The following is an 18,619-nucleotide window of genomic DNA, read 5'->3' as shown; positions in this document are numbered from 1 at the left end:
AAGGATTTATTTTGGTATCTTTTATTATTTATTTATTTTTATTTAAGAAAATTGCATTCCTGAATCTCCCCCAATATCTTAAGGTGCATTTACACATTCCAACCAAGGAGGCAGTTATTGGGAAGGGACTGTTGCTTCCAGATAATTGCCTGCTCATCAGTGGAGGAAAGAGCTGCGTTTACATGTTAAATTGTTCAGCCTTCAATCTACTCCCATCTAGTGTTTATGGCCACCGTTCACATTAGAATTAACCAACAATGAATACACCCTACAGGTAAACTAACTAGCCCAATGATTCTTACAGGAAATCATGGATCGCATTTACAAGAATGTCATGAGCAAAGTGCAAGAAATGAATGTTTTCCAGAGAACCCTGTTCAAGCTGGGCTATGACTACAAGCTGGAGCAAATTAAGAAGGGATACGATGCCCCGTTATGTAACGTGTAAGTAAAACCAATGTGTGCGGTAGTCGTGCTGTAGCTGAGCTTGTGAAGGGAATCATTCAGAAGACATGGCTGCGCCTCCTAACAATATTGTTGTAAGGTATTTTCTGGCTACATAAAGTATGACATTGGCTAGTTTTCAGATCTACCACTGTATGAACAGTGGGGACTGTCTTTTACGCCACTTTTGTGGTGTACAAAAAGGTGCAACTTGTGGCACGTGCCATATTAGTGCTATAATTTGCAAATTTTTACCCTTCTCGACATTTTCCAAACGTGACGAGAAAAGTAGATGGGGTGTTGCCTCCCATAACTCGACAGTTTCACAAAAATGTACGTCAGAAAGTCTTCATGTAGGTTTCCCAGTAGTAGGTTGCTGGACTTATTGGTGCTCAAAGTTTTATTTTTATTTTTTTTTTTCTTTTCTTTTAAGGCTCATGCACATGACCGTGTGCATTCCTATTGTACTGTACTTAGGGCTGTATTACACCAACAGATTATCTGAACTATATCTGTCCAATCAGACCAATAGTTGGTGTGTATAACAAAAGATCTGTGTGTGTAAACGGCCATCTGACCAATGATTGGTCAGCTAATCTGTTGGTGTAATACAGCCCTTACCCAATGATGTGAGTAGAGTACAATAGACCCATGATACAGTGAGTTGGGGTCTGGAGATGCGGCCGACACAAGGGCTATGTTTCCCTGACTGCACACAGTCGTCTGCACAAGCCCCTACCGTAATATATTGCAAATGCTCAGAATTGTAGACCGTTCTAGACTGTAATTCACTCTTGTTCTGTCTTTTTTTTTTTTTTTTTTTTTTTTTTTACAGCATACTATTCAAAAAGGTCAAAGCTTTATTAGGAGGGAATGTCCGTATGATGCTGTGCGGCGGGGCTCCCTTATCTCCACAGACCCAAAGGTTTATGAATATCTGTTTCTGCTGTCCAGTTGGTCAGGGATATGGATTAACAGAAACGTGTGGGGCTGGTACCATCACAGAAGGTAGGAGTTATCCTTCTTGACTCACAGTAAATGCATCGTCAGATGATTAGTAACCACTTCCTACATCTAAATTTGGTTACATAAATGTCTTCCTGTGACCAGAAATGGAAATAAGTTGCAGGCGGTGTTTACTAAATATCATGAGTGTCTGCTGCACAAACATAATCCTGATGATGCCACATGATTATAGTAAGAGCAGTACGTGAGAGATTACATGGCCGCCTGGTAGTTTTATGCATTCCTTGCAGCTGGTATGATGCCCATCAGAGAGTATGTAAGTTTTTACACTGAGTGAATAGCTTTTATGTGATCTCAACATTTATTGTAAGATGAAGAGGAAATCTTTAATTACTTGTCTTGAGCCATGGTTTGCTGTTTGCTAAATGCTTGTTACCAACCGCTATCTCTCACTACCCTCTCATACACCTGCACGCTCAGCTTGACCTAGAGTGCAGGTAGAGTGGATAAGCTGCTGACGGTGCCTTATCTCCCAAGAATGAAATGATTGAGCATGTTGAAAGCAGCCTGATCCTTCGCTCATGCTTAAATCTGCTGTTGGGGGATTCATTGGGAAGCTCCCATACACAGTCGATTTTCTGGCTGGCCTTGCTGAAATTTCCAAGTTTGGCCAACATAACATAGATGTGTATGGTCAGATTTAAAGGGCATCTGTCAGCAGATTTGTATCTGTGAAAGTGTCTGACCTGTTACATGTGCGCTCTGCAGCTGAAGGCATCTGTGTTGGTCCCATGTTCCTATGTGCCCGCATTGCTGAAATGATTTTAATAAATGCAAATGAGCCTCTAGGATCAACAGGGGCATCGCCATTACACCTAGAGGCTCCGCTTTCTCTACAACTGCTGTACCCTCTGCATTCGACAGGGCCAGGCATGATCATGTTTACATTGCCTGGCCCTGTCAATCAAAGTGCAGATGGCGCAGAGCCTCCAGGTGTAATGACAACGCCCCCTGTTGCTCCTAGAGGCTAATTTGAATGTAATAAAACATCATTTTTCTCAGCAATGCGGGCACATATGAACATGGGACCAACACAGATTCCTTCAGTTGCCAAGCAAACGTCGAACAGATCAGCCAGTTTCATGGGTACAAATCTGCTGACAGATGCCCTTTAAGGGTCCTTTCACACGTCCGCAAAATGGGTACGCATCCGTTCTGAAATTTTGCGGAACGGGTGCAGACCCATTCATTTTCAATGGGGCCGGAATGTGCTGTCCGCATCCACATTTGCGGATCCGCCCTTCCGCATCCGTGCTTCCGTTTCCGCGAAAAAATAGAACATGTCCTATTCTTGTCCGCAACTGCGGACAATATTAGGCATTTTCTATTATAGTACCGGCGATGTGCGGTCCACAAATTGCGAAACGCACATTGCCAGTGTCTGTGTTTTGCGTATCCGCAGAACACTTACGGACGTGTGAATGGACCCTTAGTGTGGTGCTGCTATCCTGCTTGCTTGCCTCGCTCTCAGTGACGGCCTGCTGTACATGTTACACATTTCATGGTGGCGTTTTTCTTTCAGTAACGGACTACAGCACTGGCAGAGTGGGCGCTCCTCTTAGCTGCTGTGAAATTAAACTCCGTGACTGGTTGGAAGGTAAATAACTTGGTTCATTTATTCCGATCTAATGTTAAACATGGCTGCCATAAGGAGAGGGGGCGGGGGGCGGGGGGCAAGGCACTGTAAAGTGTCATGATCTTGATAACCTATCCTAACTAGTGATGAGCGAAGTATTGAAAAATTCACAGAGTAAAAAAATTTGCTTTGTGACGAATTACATTGTTGCAAAACACATTTCTTTGTAAGTAGTGGGTGCAGTGACAGGAATCGGCGATTGCATAAGTGACCAATGAAAATGTAATTATAATTTTTTTTTTAAGGTTGAGGCTATACCCAGACTTTTTGTATCACATTTAATTATTTTTAACTTCAGCTGTAGTGCACACAACTGCATACATGTCTGTTTATTGCGTTGGACTACAGCTGTCATTTGATAGTAAAAATCTATTAAATCTGCTAAAGTCAAGACGTAGCTCCAGCCTTACAGCAGGGTTGGTGCTGATGGCTCTTATGCGAGTCTGGACTACACCTCCCATGATGCATTGCATCGGGAACAGGTGCTGGGCTGCTGAACAATGTGGTTGTTCTAGGGATTAGAACACTTATTGTCTATGTAAACTGAGGGTGAATGGCAGGATAAGCATGCCTCATATCTGTTTTACCTAAGTGCATTTCTGGCACCAGGCTGGCTGAGTGGGTGTAGGCCAGGTTGGCGTCGGGCTCTTTCTTGTGAGGGCTGGTAGTGCCAGGTAATACACCGCAGACTGGCTGCAGCATTAGGTAATGTGTTCAGAATGAATCCATTTATTCTTTCATGTTATTGATACTGGTCTCCAGGTAAGGTGAATGTGCAATGGTTTTATTCATCAGCCTGGACAGTGGATATGTCTACAGCAGAATGGGGCTTTTGCGTGAAGACCTTTTTTTTTTTGAGCCAGCGTTACCCCTTAGTGTTTTTTGCTTCAGAAATAACATCAGTGGAGGAATAGATTTCCATTGTAGTGTTTTCTTATGAATACAAAAATAAAGAGACGCGTTCGGGATCATTACTTGGTTTACCCACAGTGTAAAGTTATATTGGGCTATCTGCACACAGGTGCAAACAGAAAAACCGCACAGATTTCTGTGCATTTCTGCACCAAATGTGCACCAAAAACCGCATGTTACTTGCGATTTTTGGTGCAGATTTGATGTGGAATTAAATTGACATGCTGCAGAGTTCAAAATCCAGACGGCAGGCAATTTACTCACGGGACAAAAAAGCAAAAGTGTACATGAGATTTATGAAGTTTCATACACTTTGCTTGTACTGTATTATTCTGCGGTTTTTATGCAAGAGAATTCTCGCCTTAGGCTTCCTTCACACAAATTTTCTTCAGCATTTTTTTTTAATTGGCCCATAAAACATCTTAACAAAATGCTTTAATGGTACTTGCGTTTTGTTTCGTGTTTGCAGCATTTTTGATGCTGGCAGAGAAAGCGCCTATCTTATGATAAGTAGTTTTCACTCGGCTTTTACACCTGTTTCCAGCCATATAACATAGTAAATGTGTTGAACCCAATGCCCCAATCACTCCCTCTCGACTCTCAAGTGGGGAGGATGATGCAGAAATGCCTGTGCAACAAAACATTATTGCATGGGTATTTACAAAGAGGTCTTTTTTTACGCCAAACATCAGAGTTGCACTATAAGGCTGAGTTCACACGAGCGTGTCCGGATGCGTTGCACCAAACCCACGCGAGTAGGTACCCAATTGCAGTCAGTTTTGACTGCGATTGCGTTCCGATGTTCAGTTTTTATCGTGCGGGTGCAATGCGTTTTGCACGCGCGTGATAAAAACTGACTGTGGTACCCAGACCCGAACTTTTTCACAGAAATTCAGGTTTGGGTCCGGTGTTGTGTAGATGTTATTATTTTCCCTTATAACATGGTTATAAGGGAAAATAAAAGCATTCTTTAATACAGAATGCTTAGTAGGTGGTCAATTGAGGGTTAAAAAATAATTAACTCACCTTCTCCTCTTGATCGCGTAGCTGCCGGTCTCTTCTTCTTTAATCATGAGCTGCCGGCTAAAGGACCTGTGGTGACGTCATATCACATGATCCATCACCGTGGTGATGGACCATGTGATCTGACGTCACCACAGGTCCTTTAGCCGGCAGCTCATGATTAAAGAAGAAGAGACCGGCAGCTACGCGATCAAGAGGAGAAGGCGAGTTAATTATTTTTTATTTTTTAACCCTCAATTGACCACCTACTAAGCATTCTGTATTAAAGAATGCTATTATTTTTCCTTATAACCATGTTATAAGGGAAAATAATACAGTGAATAGACTGTCATCTTAGCAACCGTGCGTGAAAATCGCACTGCATCTGCACTTGATTGCGGATGCTTGCGATTTTCACTCAGCCCCATTCACTTCTATGGGGCCTGCGTTGCGTGATAAACGCACAATATAGAGCATGCTGCGAGTTTCACGTAACGCATAAGTGATGCTTGAAAATCACAGCTCATGTGCACAGCCCCATAGAAATGAATGGGTCCAGATTTAGTGCGGGTGCAATGCGTTCACCTCCCGCATTGCACCCGCGCGGAAATCTCGCCCGTGTGAACTCAGCCTTAGGCTTCATGCACGCGGCCGTTGTTCCGTTTTCCCTTTTTTTTTTCGCGGACCCATTGACTTTAAATGGGTCCGTGGAAAAATCGGAAAATGCACCGTGTTGCAGCCGCATCCGTGATCCGTGTTTCCTGTCCGTCAGAAAAATAGGACCTGTCCTATTTTTTTTGACGGACAACGGTTCACGGACCCATTCAAGTCAATGGGTCCGTGAAAAAACACGGATGCACACAAGATTGGCATCCGCGTCCGTGGCCGTAGGCTACTTTCACACAGACGGATCCGCAGATCCGTCTGCATAAAAGCTCTTTCAGAGCTGAGTTTTCACTTTGTAAAAACTCAGATCCGACAGTATATTCTAACACAGAGGCGTTCCCATAGTGATGGGGACGCTTCTAGTTAGAATATACTTTGAACTGTGTACATGACTGCCCTCTGCTGCCTGGCAGCACCCGATCTCTTACAGGGGGCTGTGATCCGCACAATTAACCCAGTGCGGTGCGGCCCCCCCCCCTCCCTCCCCTGTAGTACTGTAGATTCATTGGTGGCCAGTGCGGCCCCCCCCCCTCCCTCCCCTGTAGTACTGTAGATTCATTGGTGGCCAGTGGGCCCCCCTCCCTCCCCCTCCTAATTAAAATCTCCCCCCCCCCCCCCCCTATCATTGGTGGCAGCGGAGAGTTCCGATCGGAGTCCCAGTTTAATCGCTGGGGCTCCGATCGGTAACCATGGCAACCAGGACGCTACTGCAGTCCTGGTTGCCATGGTTACTTAGCAATTTTTAGAAGCATTATACTTACCTGCGAGGCTGCGATGTCTGTGTCCGGCCGGGCGCTCCTCCTACTGGTAAGTGACAGGTCTGTGCTATAAGCAATGCGCCGCACAGACCTTTCACTTACCAGTAGGAGGAGCGCCCGGCCGGTCACAGACATCGCAGCTCGCAGGTAAGTATAATGCTTCTAAAAAATTAAGTAACCATGGCAACCAGGACTGCAGTAGCGTCCTGGTTGCCATGGTTACCAATCGGAGCCCCAGCGATTAAACTGGGACTCCGATCGGAACTCTCCGCTGCCACCAATGATAGGGGGGGAGATTTTAATTAGGAGGGGGGGCCCACTGGCCACCAATAAATCTACAGTAATACAGGGGAGGGAGGGGGGGCCCACTGGCCACCAATGAATCTACAGTAATACAGGGGAGGGAGGGGGGGCCCACTGGCCACCAATGAATTTAAAACTGGGGAGGGAGGGGGGGGTGCCCCCTCCTGCCTGGCAGGGGGCTATGATACGCACAATTAACCCCTCAGGACCTGAGGGTTTAATTGTGCGTATCATAGTCCCCTGTAAGAGATCGGGTGCTGCCAGGGAGCAGGGGGCAGTCATGTACACAGTTCAAAGTATATTATAACTTGAAGCGTCCCCCTCACTATAGGAACGCCTCTGTGTTAGAATATACTGTCGGATCTGAGTTTTCACGATCTAACTCAAATCCGATGGTATATTCTAACATAGAGGCGTTCCCATGGTGATGGGGACGCTTCAAGTTAAAATATACCATCGGATTGGAGAAAACTCCGATCCGATGGTATAATAGGGACTCCTGACTTTACATTGAAAGTCAATGGGGGACGGATCCGTTTGCAATTGCACCATATTGTGTCAACGTCAAACGGATCCGTCCCCATTGACTTGCATTGTAATTCAGGACGGATCCGTTTGGCTCCGCACGGCCAGGCGGACACCAAAACGACTTTTTTTTTTCATGTCCGTGTATCCTCCAAAAATCAAGGAAGACCCACGGACGAAAAAACGGTCACGGACCTACGGACCCTGTTTTTGCGGACCTTAAAAAAAACGGTCGTGTGCATGAGGCCTAAGTCATCCCCGGTGTGTTTTAGTACATGCATTATATTTGTTTTCAAACCATGCATTTTTAAATATGCAACTACGGTATGTACCCGCCTCCAATGTCACTCATGCTGTAGGTTTTTTTAAGATAATATTTTTAAAAAGTATAAAAAAAAAACACTATAAAAGCAATGCAGGTCTATAGCATAAAATACTAGGAAATGTGCCAAAAAAAACTCCACAGCTTGCTGCAATTTGCATGGATTAGTGTGGAGCGAACTTGTTTTTTAAGTTCTGCGTCCAAAGTTCGGGTTATGGATTCCAAATTCCATTATGGTCTGTGGTAGCAGAATCCATATCGGGATTCTTCGATAACCCGAACACTAACTTTGGACCCAGAACTTAAAAAACAGGTAAGCTCAACTAGCATGGACCAAAAAAATAAAATAAAATAACAAAAATGCTTATTTCTACTGCATTTTGTAGATGAAAAAAATTACTGCTAAAAATTATGCAGTTTTCGAAAGAAAAAAAAAAATCCCACGTGTGAACCCAATTTATAGACCTCCTCTAATAAAATGTGCAGAGACCATGCTCCTCATAGCTCCCCTATAGAGGTCTATACACTCTCCCAACTACTTATTGATGCTAAATATTACTTTCGAGATAATGTTTTCTAAATTTGGACCCCCTTCCCCCTCTCCCCGCCCGTTTATTTAATAAAACATATTCCATTTTGGATAGTTATGGGGAATAACATGTTTTTGGACGTATCACTTGTTTTAGTTCCATCGTACCTTCCTCAAAACTTTCGTTTACCTCTTATGTGCAAATGTTATCCTCTTTATTGTAGATTCACAATGAAGATAACTCTTTATTTTCTTTGCAGGAGGTTATACAAATGAAGACAAACCTCACCCAAGGGGAGAGATTGTCATCGGAGGACAAAATGTTTCCATGGGCTATTTCAAAAACGAAGAAAAGAGCTTGGAGGATTTCTATGTAGATGAAAACGGTCAGAGGTGGTTCTGCACTGGGGACATCGGGGAGGTTCACCCTGACGGCTGCTTGCAAATAATTGGTAAATCAGGCTGCTGGCTCCACCAATATCCTGGGACCGATGTCAGAATCGGCAAACGCTAAACCCGTCCTTGTGCTCTTTTACAGATAGGAAGAAGGATTTGGTAAAATTGCAGGCCGGAGAGTATGTGTCATTGGGCAAAGTGGAAGCTGCTTTAAAAAACTGTTCTCTCGTTGACAACATCTGTGCCTATGCCAACAGGTACGGGAATAACCTCAAAATGATTCTCTGTATTAGTCAATGTGAGCTTGTGATAGATAAGTACTAAGTGGTGCAGCAAGACTGTACATGTTAGTCCTGGCAGTTTTACCATCACCCACCTGTCTACCATACCATTACAGCACCAAGTGAATATATCCTTAGGTTTTTGCTGAACACTGTTCAAAAAGGCCATCTTGGATGCATAAATTTGAACACACATTTTTTTGGCCCTTTTACTCAGGCCAAGGACTGCAGGAATCATTGTTTGCCGGGAGCATGTTATCCTATGTATGGGGAAGAACAATCGTAGTGATTGTTCATCCCTATACAGAGGGGATGATAGCTGCACATAATTGCAGCAATCGCCTTAACTCAGCAATTGGGCAATTATCAGGAATGTTCGGTTTGGTCCTGATTAATTGCCTGTGTAAAAGGACTTCAGTGCATTCCTCCCTGCAGGGCCGTTCAGACTGGCTGCAGTGTTTGATGCTGGGATACTGTTACGCTGCAGTTCTAATGGTGTCCCTGTAGCTCCAGCATGTGACATAGCTACATTTTCCAAAGAAAATCCCACGGGGGGAGGGCGGTTTTTCTTTTAGACACTTTCATAAATCTACCCCATAAACTTTTTTAATTTTTTTTTTACAAGGTGTTTCATTTACTCTTATGAATAGGGCTAGGTTTTTTTTGTTTATGCAAACAATTTTTTCATACTTTAATTCTTATGGTGGGGACTGAATGACATCCCTATGAAAAAACTGCATTTTTTTTAAAATAAATTACCATGACAAGAAATGATCACTAGATGCAGTCACCCACTTTATAAATGCTCTGTCCATGTTTTTTGCACCAGCTCCTCAGTACTCTCACTGTTCGTCAGTGCCCTTGGAGACTGCCTCTAATCTTCCTTGTATCCCGTTTCAGTCTCCAGTCTTACGTGATTAGCTTTGTCGTTCCTAATCAGAAGAAGCTGACCGGTTTAGCACAACAGAAAGGGATCGAAGGAACTTGGGAGGAAATCTGCAACAATCCCACAATGGAGGCAGAGGTGTTGAAGGAGATTAAGGAGGTTGCATCTTCAAGTAAGTGATATCCTGTTTGTTCTGTCTTGTAACAGATTTAGCTGGTTATGTTCTGCCCTGAGCACTCCTGCTTTCCTTATCTCATGGACATATACCTATTTTCTAACGCATCATAAGCGTCCTATTCCGCCTTCACTACTGTTTTTCTACATAAGCCCCTTAGTAAGTTGTGAGGAGTCCAAATACATCTTCAGTAGAAACACCTAAAATATCACTTTGGTAACAGGCAAATCGACAAGCATTTTCCCTCTGTATGTATGTAAGGAGCATAGTGGTTTTGGGAGTAATGGTTATAATAAAATAATGAAATGAGTTTAAAAGATTAACTCCATTGCCAGATTAACTTTGTATGTTATTATTTTTTATTTTTTTTGCGCAGAGCAAGGCTCTGCTGCCACCTAGTGGAAATATTAAGTGGTTCAGGACCAATACAGCTTTTGTTTTTTAACTAACTTGTATTAGACCCTTTCTTCCATGGTATGTAGAGTATTTCCTCTTAAGTTTAAAAAAAAAAATTTTTATTTTATTTGCACAGTGAAATTGGAGCGATTTGAAATTCCAATCAAGGTACGGCTCAGCCCGGACCCCTGGACTCCTGAGACAGGTCTTGTTACGGATGCCTTCAAGCTGAAGAGGAAAGAGCTGAAGAACCACTATTTAAATGATATTGAGCGCATGTACGGAGGGAAGTAGGAACCTGGCTCCATATGGACTATACATTTGGATTTCTGGTTTTGTTTGTCCTTGTTACCTTTTGTTTTCCCCTGTCAGACAAAAGGACGCCTTTCTACAGACTGGATAAACATTCTATCTATGGGATATGTGATGACTATGCATGTTTGTGCAGTTACAGTTGAAGAGACGTATAATTTATATATTTATTTTATTTTTTTTCAGTTTGCACTCAAATGTAAAACCACTGACACACATGAATTCAGAATGGATATTTATCAGAACAAAATCTATACATACAACAGGCACCAACCTGACATTGTGGACGTATAACTTTCATGAAGTTCATGTCATTTTAAGATTCTTTGGCCTCTTGCACATGAACGCTATGCATCCGTTCCATGCATTGGGAACTGCAATTTGCAGTACCCAATGCACGGTCGGCAGCCGTGACGGATTGAGACCCATTCAACTTGAATGGGTCCGTGATCTGTCTGCACCGCAAAAAAAATAGAACAAGTTCTGTTTTTTTGCGGTGCGGAGGCACAGACAGAAACCTATTCAAGTGAATGGGTCCACATTCGTGATGCGGAGTGCATACGGGCCGGTGTCGTGTATTGGGGACCCGCCGTATGCGGGCCGCAATACGGCCATTGGCACACAACGTGTGCAAGAGGCCTTAGAAGGAACTGCTGGATTAGGATTTTTTCGGGGAGGGGGTTGTCCTGGAGTAGATAACTTGGCAGCATTCTCTCACAAACCGCACCACTTCTGTCCATGGTTGTGTCTGGTAGTGCAGCTCAGCCTTTTCACTTCAGTGGAGCTAAAGTGAAGCTTTACCAGACAAAACCCATGGACAGGTGTGCTGCTGCGTTTGGAAAAAGGCGGCCATGTTCTTTTAATCTTGGACTCTTGAGAACTAGGTTAGTATTAATACTCACTCACTGCTACAAATGGACGACATGCTGTGGTATATTGGCAAGACATCTGAACACCTTCAGGATAGGGAATAAGTATCCGATCGATGGAGGTCTGACCACTGGGACCTCCACTGTTCATGAGAACAGCTGGCCCCTGCCCCTGTGTGAATGGAGCAGCAGGTCACACATCTTTCCTGCCACTCCATTCCTCCTTTATGGGGATAGCTGGAGATAGCTGAGCACTGTACTCTGCCATCTTAACCAGTCCTATAGAGAATGAATGGAGCAGCACCTGCTTCTCCATTCCTATGGGGGCATGGGACCCCAGCGGTCAGATCCCTACTAATCGGTTTCTAATTATTATAATTTTTTTTTAACCATTATACTGCAAGGGAACTGACCATTTCACCTGTATTCTGTGAACAGGACTTTTTAAGAACCTGGCCATAACTTTCTACTGGGCCTCATTTACCAAAACAATCTGCCAGAAGAACTGGCCGTGTAGCAACCAGTCAGTGCATAGCTTTCAGTTCACTTCAGGAAAATACCCTTTTAAAGCTGCGCTCTGGTTGCTGTGGGCAGTAATACCAGTCTTTTGTAGACTGCTTTGATAAGTGAAGCTTAAGGGAGCAAAGCAAAAAAAAAAAAAAAAAGTAACATTCATTTAAACATTCTCTTCTTATGTCCTTAAAGGTGGTTTCACACTCAGCGTTTTTTTTCCCCAAATATGTTTCCCAGTTTTTTTGTTTTTTTTTAGACAAAGTCAGAAACTGATCCAGCAGGATGAAGACGTGGAAGTCCTACCATTTTTATTTGATTCCTTTTGAATCAACCTCTGGCTTTGGCTCAAAAACCTACAACATTTCTTTCTGAAGATGCTGTGTATTAAACCACCCTATCTCTGTGATGGCTAACCTCTGACACTCTGGCTGTGGTAAAACTACGACTCCCAAGATGTACACTTGCTTGGCTGTTCTCAGAACGCTAGAGAAATGAATGGAGCATGCTGGGAGTTGTAGTTTCACCACAGCTGGAGTGCCGGAGGTTAGCCATCACTGCCCTATCCTGTGGGGGTCTGACCGCTGGGACTTCCTCTGATCCCATCTTGAGCATGCGCCCGGCTGATCCATTCATTCTCTATGGAACTGCTGGAGATAGCAGGGTAAAGAACTTTGCTATTTCTGCTGGTCCCATAGAGAATGAATGGACTGGCAGGGCGGATGCCTCGCCTGTTGCTCCATCAGGACAGAGGAAGGGTACCTCAGTGATTGGATTGGTAGCGGTCTCAGCAGTCAAATCCCCAACAACCCCTGTGGATAGGGGATATCTTAAACTTGGCACAACCCCTTTAAGAAGCCAAAGGTCAAGAATTTAAGAAATGTGATCACTTCTAATTTGGCCATAGCATGGTCTTGGCTGTGTAACTGACACACGGGGATTCTTTATCCCCCGAATAGTCTAATTGTGCAAATGATGTCCTGCTATGAATTTCTTAAAATTAGCTGTGACATTTTAGCACAAAGAAAATGTAGTCCTGCAGTCAGCGCTACTAGTGCACACCAATAAGATTGCAGCATAGTGTCCACTACTTAATGCAAAACCAGTACAAGGTTTGTAGGGCATTCCAGGCAACGCACGCCGCCATCTTTAACGAGCAAATTACCACAGAAAAAAAACACTGAAACCTAACATCTCATTCATTTCTAGGATTTACATATACTTCCATATGCTGTATTTATTGTAGGCCTCTACATATCAGGACTGCCCTTACTTCTGTCATGGTATATAATGACATGGGAAGATTACTAGGTTTAAACCCAAATATCCCAAAGACATGAGTGCTAAGTGATTGCTACGGGTGTTACAAAAAAAAAAAAAAAAAACCTGAATCACTAGAATGTTTGTTTTTCTCTTCTGTATATAGACTGGAAACTCGACATGTATTGTGCATTGAGATAATCCATGTATATTAGGGGCTGCTGCACTGCTGGATATAAGCCAGCAATTCTCCCTAGGATGTCTCTATGGATTTTATTTTAACATGGTTTCCTTATGTATATTGTTGGTTATCATCTGTAGTTGGTGGTTTACATAGAAAATATATACTGTAAACAGGGTTAGGCTAGCTGAGAACCACAATCCCCAGCATGCCCTGCCAGGGGTTGGGTCACAACTAGACGAACCCTGCTGATAAAAAAAAAAAAAAAAAAAAAGTGACAACCCTTGAAGCAATGTTCCTTGCACTTTTTTCTTATAAAGAGTTGTTAGTGGTGTTGAAATGCTTTGTACAGTTGTCAGCTAGCCGAAGAACATGGACCTTTTTAAGATCTTAAAGTATTTATTAGGAAGAGTCTATTTTGAAGCTTATTTAAACCCTGTGTATATGATGACCACAAATAAGTCGTGTACTGTCATTGTATGAAAATAATTGGGTGTAGGGGATTCTTTTGTATACATTAGTTCTTGGAATATATGCATATGTTTTTTGCTGTCTTCTATAGCCGTTACTTGGCTGGAATATTTTGGCTGTATTTCATTCTGAAGCCATGGGCAGGTTCTGACAATCTGGGGCTCTTCAGCACCAAGAATCACAGAACCTGCTTTATAATTGCGTAGCCTTGGATATACTTACAGATCACTAGGCTGCCTCATCTTGTATGAAGACGTGTCTGTGCATTCACACGACTGTAAGCGTTTTGCGTTTTCACAAAATACGGATCCGCTAAATTACGGATAACATCCGCGTTGCGGACCCATTGACTTCTGATGGCTTCAGTTTGCTTTCCGCATCCGTATGTTCATTCTGCAAATGAACATGTCCTATACTAGGCCGCAAATGCAGACCATGACCTATTGAAGTCAATGGGTCTGCAAAAAAACGGATGCAGCACAAAAATCTTCTCTATTTTGCGGATTAACGTTTTGAAGACCGCAACATGCATACAGGCATGTGAATGCACCCTAATGGGCAGATTTCTACCTGTAACGAGCAAGTCAAACATCACTCGTTTTAAAGACCTTCTTGCCCAAATGAATGATTACTCACGGCTTACGATCCTTTATATAATCGTCAGAAGCACGTCCCCTGTTTACATGAGGAGATGTGCAACCAACAAACATTACTTTTAGCATCTGGCCCGGAGATCCATATCAAGGCCTAGTTTACACGATCGTTTTTTTTGCGAGTGTACGGGCCGTTTTTTTGTGTTCCGTATACGGAACCATTCATTTCAATGGTTCCGCGTTAAAAACCGAATGTGTTCTGTAAGCATTCCGTTTCCGTTTTTCCGTTCCGTTGAAAGATAGAACATGTCCTATTATTGCCCACAAATCACGTTCCGTGGCTCCATTCAAGTCAATGGGTCAGCAAAAAAAACTGAACACATACGGAAATGCATCCGTATGTCTTCTGTATCCGTTCCGTTTTTGCGGAACCACCTATTGAAAATGTTATGCCCAGCCCAATTTTTTCTATGTAATTACTGTATACTGTATATGCCATACTGAAAAACGGAAACACAACGAAACTCAAAAACGGAACAACGGATCCGTGAAAAACGGACTGCAAAAAACTTTAAAAGCCATACGTTCGTGTGAACTAGGCCTAAAGGGGTTGTCCAGGATTAGAAAAACAATTCTGCTTTCCTCCATGAACAGCACCTCTCCTGTCCACAGGTTGTGTGTGGTATTGCAGCTCAGCCCCACTCACTTCAATGGCACTTCAGCTGCAGTATGACACACGATCTATGGACAGGTGAGGTGCTTCTGGAAGAAAGCAGCCATGGTTATCTAGCCCTGGACAAGCCCTTTAAGTTACTAGCAGTATACATATCAGGCCTTTATGTTTCTTGCTTGGCCTCATACTATTGGTTGAAGCTAGGAAATTGCAGCTTTGACTGCATACGCTTTGCGTGAAAAACAGCCAGACAATATTCACATGATGACGGAGCTGTATTTTATCACTGCCAAAAAAGGGACCACGTAAATCTGTAGGGGGAGGCCTGAGTGTGGTTCTGTATTTTTCTGAACACATCAAGTTATTTAATTTGTTTGTGGTCTGTTAATTTATTACTGTCTTTTTCCAGCTTTAGGTGGTTCTGGTAGAACATGAGTGAGCCAGTCATTATTGCTTTTATAAGGTTTTGAGAAATGGTTATTGTGTGATCTAGATCTATGTATTTTTTTTGTTTGAACTAATTTATGACACCTGTCTATTTCTGTGTCTTCATTGTATAGCCTGTATTCTATTCTGTCTCAGGATTAATACCTCCTTGGAGGGCAGGTGATATACTGTTGGCCTCAAACAAGGATGAATTAAATGGTTACTTTTTGGTTACAAAGCAGAACTGTGTTTGTGGCTTTGAGGAATGGTATGCACCAACTCCAATTATGCATGATGTAGTGAATAAGATGGGGCATCTACCAGTGTATGTGTCTTCTCAAAGATGATATAAGAAGATATGTACAATCTGTCCCCTCCATACATCTCTGAGCGACTCTCCTGCTACCTCCCCACATGCAATCTTCTCCTTACACTGGATTTCTCACGACTACACCCCCCCCCCCCCCCCCCCCCCCAATCCCCTGGAACCCACTGCTCCAGCACATCACATTGTACCCCACCATCCAGCCTTTCATCTAAAAACCCACCTCTTCAGGAAAGCCTACCTGCTGCCACCTAAACAGCTTCTCCTTTCAGTAAAAAAATGCTAGTTCCTGATTTTAGCTGAAGTTGTATGGGAAATATTAATGTTGGATACAAAAGCATTTTTATTTTAAAGGTTTGCTACTGGGGTTTGTTCATTAGGTGGCATTTTTTTCTGTCTGGCTTCTTTTCCTAGCCACTGGATCCTGTAGCTCTTAGGGGCACATTTATTAAGACCGGCGTTGGAGACGCCGGTCTTAAGCCCCTCCGCTGGCGTTGGATATGCCAAAGTTATGTAGAGACACCGACCTCTACATAACTTTGGCGTATCCACCGCTGAGTCAAAATTTAAGACCGCTTCCTTGCAGTCTTACATTTAGACCATTTTCTATGCCTAAATGAGGTGTAGAAAATGATGAATAAGATGGGCCTACTGGCCTGACTCCTTCCCCCGCCCATGACCCCCCGCACTTTTTTAGACCTGGTGTGACCAGGAAAGAAGTTGCAGATTCTGCCGCCTCATGGTTTGCGACAGAATCTGCACCAGATATACACCACAAAAGTGGCGTATATCAGTTTGTAAATCACCCACTTAGTGTTCTTTCAGGTGTTTAACATCACCTGCTCTATAGGGGAAAAGTGGTAAGACACGCTGGGCCACATTTACTAATCCAATCGGTGGCATAAGCTAAGGCTACTTTCACACGCGCGTTTGGTGCGGATCCGTCATGGATCTGCACCGATAATACAACCGCATGCATCCGTTCAGAACGGATCAGTTTGTATTATGTTTAACATAGCCAAAACGAATCAGTCTTGAACACCATTGAAAGTCAATAGGGGACGGATCCATTTTCTATTGTGCCAGATTGTGTCAGTGAAAACAGATCAGTCCCCATTGACTTACATTGTAGGTCAGGACGGATCCGTTTGCCTCCACATCGTCGAACGGAATGGAGGCGGAACAGAGGCAAACGAATGCATTCTGAGCGGATGCTTTTCCATTCAGAATGCATTAGGGCAAAACTGATCCGTTTTGGACCGCGTGTGACAGCCCTGAACGGATCTCACAAACAGAAACCAAGACGCCAGTGTGAAAGTAGCCTTAGATATCCTGTCTAAACCTGCACTAGATTTATCATAGTTGCTTCTGGCTAAATGTGGTGCAGGGATAGACACCTTTCTCTGGCTATACGAACTATTGGTTGGCTTACTTTGGGACAGATTTTTTTTTTTTTTACATCGCAATTGTGGTGCAAAATAACGCATCTTGGGCTATAAAGTGATAATACACATTTGAAATCCATAGCTTTCTTCCAGATACAGTGCCACTTTTACATGAATTCCTTGTTTGGAAGAATGTACTTGTCCATGTCCTGCATGATGTTGCAGCCCCATTCTATCATACACAGTTGAGTCACATTATTATGACCACCAGCTAATATCCTGAGTAACCGCCGTGTGCATGACGGACAGCAACTAGACGGGCTGAGAGTGACTTAGAAAGTTTCTGGTAGGTTGTCACAAGTATCTGGAGCCATGCTGACTGCAGTGCATCCCACAGCTGCTGGAGGGTGTCTAGGGGAGAATCCACAGAGAGAACACTATGATCGAGGTGGTCCCACAGATCCTCAATTGGGTTCAAGTCTGAGAAATTAGAGGGCCAGGGTATAACTTGGAAGTCTTGGTCATGCTTTTCCAACCAATATCAGATATTTCTAGCTGTCTGACATGTCACATTGTCTTGCTGGAAGTTCTTCTTCCCCAGGGAAGACAATCGGCATGTATGGGTGTACGTGATTCACAATATTGATCTGAAGATCACATATTTAAGTGCCCTAAGGGGACGTATTTATCCTGTACAGTGAAAGCCGGCCAACTTGCTGTTTTTATAAAAATTTTGGGAAGGGTGTTTTTTTTTTCTTTCTTTTTTTTCATTATTAAAACATGAAAAACTATATAAATGTAGTTTTAATGTAATCATACTTACTTACCTGGAGAATGATGGTAACAAGTCAGTTTATTCACATAGGGAACATCGTAAAGTTATGGCTCTGGGAAGGTAGGGAGTATAAAATGAAAATGCAAAAGCAGAAAACCACAAAGTCCTGAAAGGGTTCATCACAAGGCTCATCATTTACATGTTCTGTGACATGCGGGAATTATACTGTATCTACATTTATTTCAAACTTAAAGGAGTTTTTTTGAGATTTTAATACAGGGGACCTATCCTCAGGATAGGTCTTCAGTATCTGATTGGTGGGGGTTCGACGCCCGGGACCCCGCCGATCAGCGGTTTGAGATGGCAGCGGCACTCCTCTCTGCTTTTCCTAGGCCAAGTGCCGACATGTTCACAGCCCCATTCAAGTGAGCTGCAATACCAAGCACAGCCACTATACGATGCATATCGCTGTCCTTGGTAAGGCAGCTTTCTCAAAACAGCTGATCGGCGGGGGTCCCGGGTGTCAGACCTCCACTGATCAGATACTGATGACCTATCAAAAAAATCTTGGAAAACTCTTAA

At 43.3% G+C, this 18,619-nt stretch overlaps 1 protein-coding gene across 6 annotated transcripts in view; it reads left to right on the top strand.

The window, feature by feature from the left end:
- The window catches only part of ACSL4 (acyl-CoA synthetase long chain family member 4), an 82,395-nt gene extending 71,331 nt beyond the window's left edge, over positions 1 to 11,064 (top strand). For all 6 annotated transcript variants that reach the window (XM_040442501.1, XM_040442504.1, XM_040442505.1 and 3 more), the window contains exons 10-16: positions 305 to 444; positions 1,280 to 1,452; positions 2,993 to 3,067; positions 8,384 to 8,575; positions 8,662 to 8,776; positions 9,701 to 9,858; positions 10,394 to 11,064. In XM_040442501.1, coding sequence (XP_040298435.1) covers positions 305 to 444; positions 1,280 to 1,452; positions 2,993 to 3,067; positions 8,384 to 8,575; positions 8,662 to 8,776; positions 9,701 to 9,858; positions 10,394 to 10,551 — 1,011 coding nt within the window. In that variant the 3' untranslated portion in view covers positions 10,552 to 11,064. The remainder of the gene's footprint in view (positions 1 to 304; positions 445 to 1,279; positions 1,453 to 2,992; positions 3,068 to 8,383; positions 8,576 to 8,661; positions 8,777 to 9,700; positions 9,859 to 10,393) is intronic.
- Positions 11,065 to 18,619: the final 7,555 nt, after the last annotated feature.

This window comes from Bufo bufo, chromosome 8, assembly GCF_905171765.1.
Source record: "Bufo bufo chromosome 8, aBufBuf1.1, whole genome shotgun sequence".
Lineage (NCBI taxonomy): Eukaryota > Metazoa > Chordata > Amphibia > Anura > Bufonidae > Bufo > Bufo bufo.
This window is presented reverse-complemented; position numbering and strand designations above follow the sequence as displayed.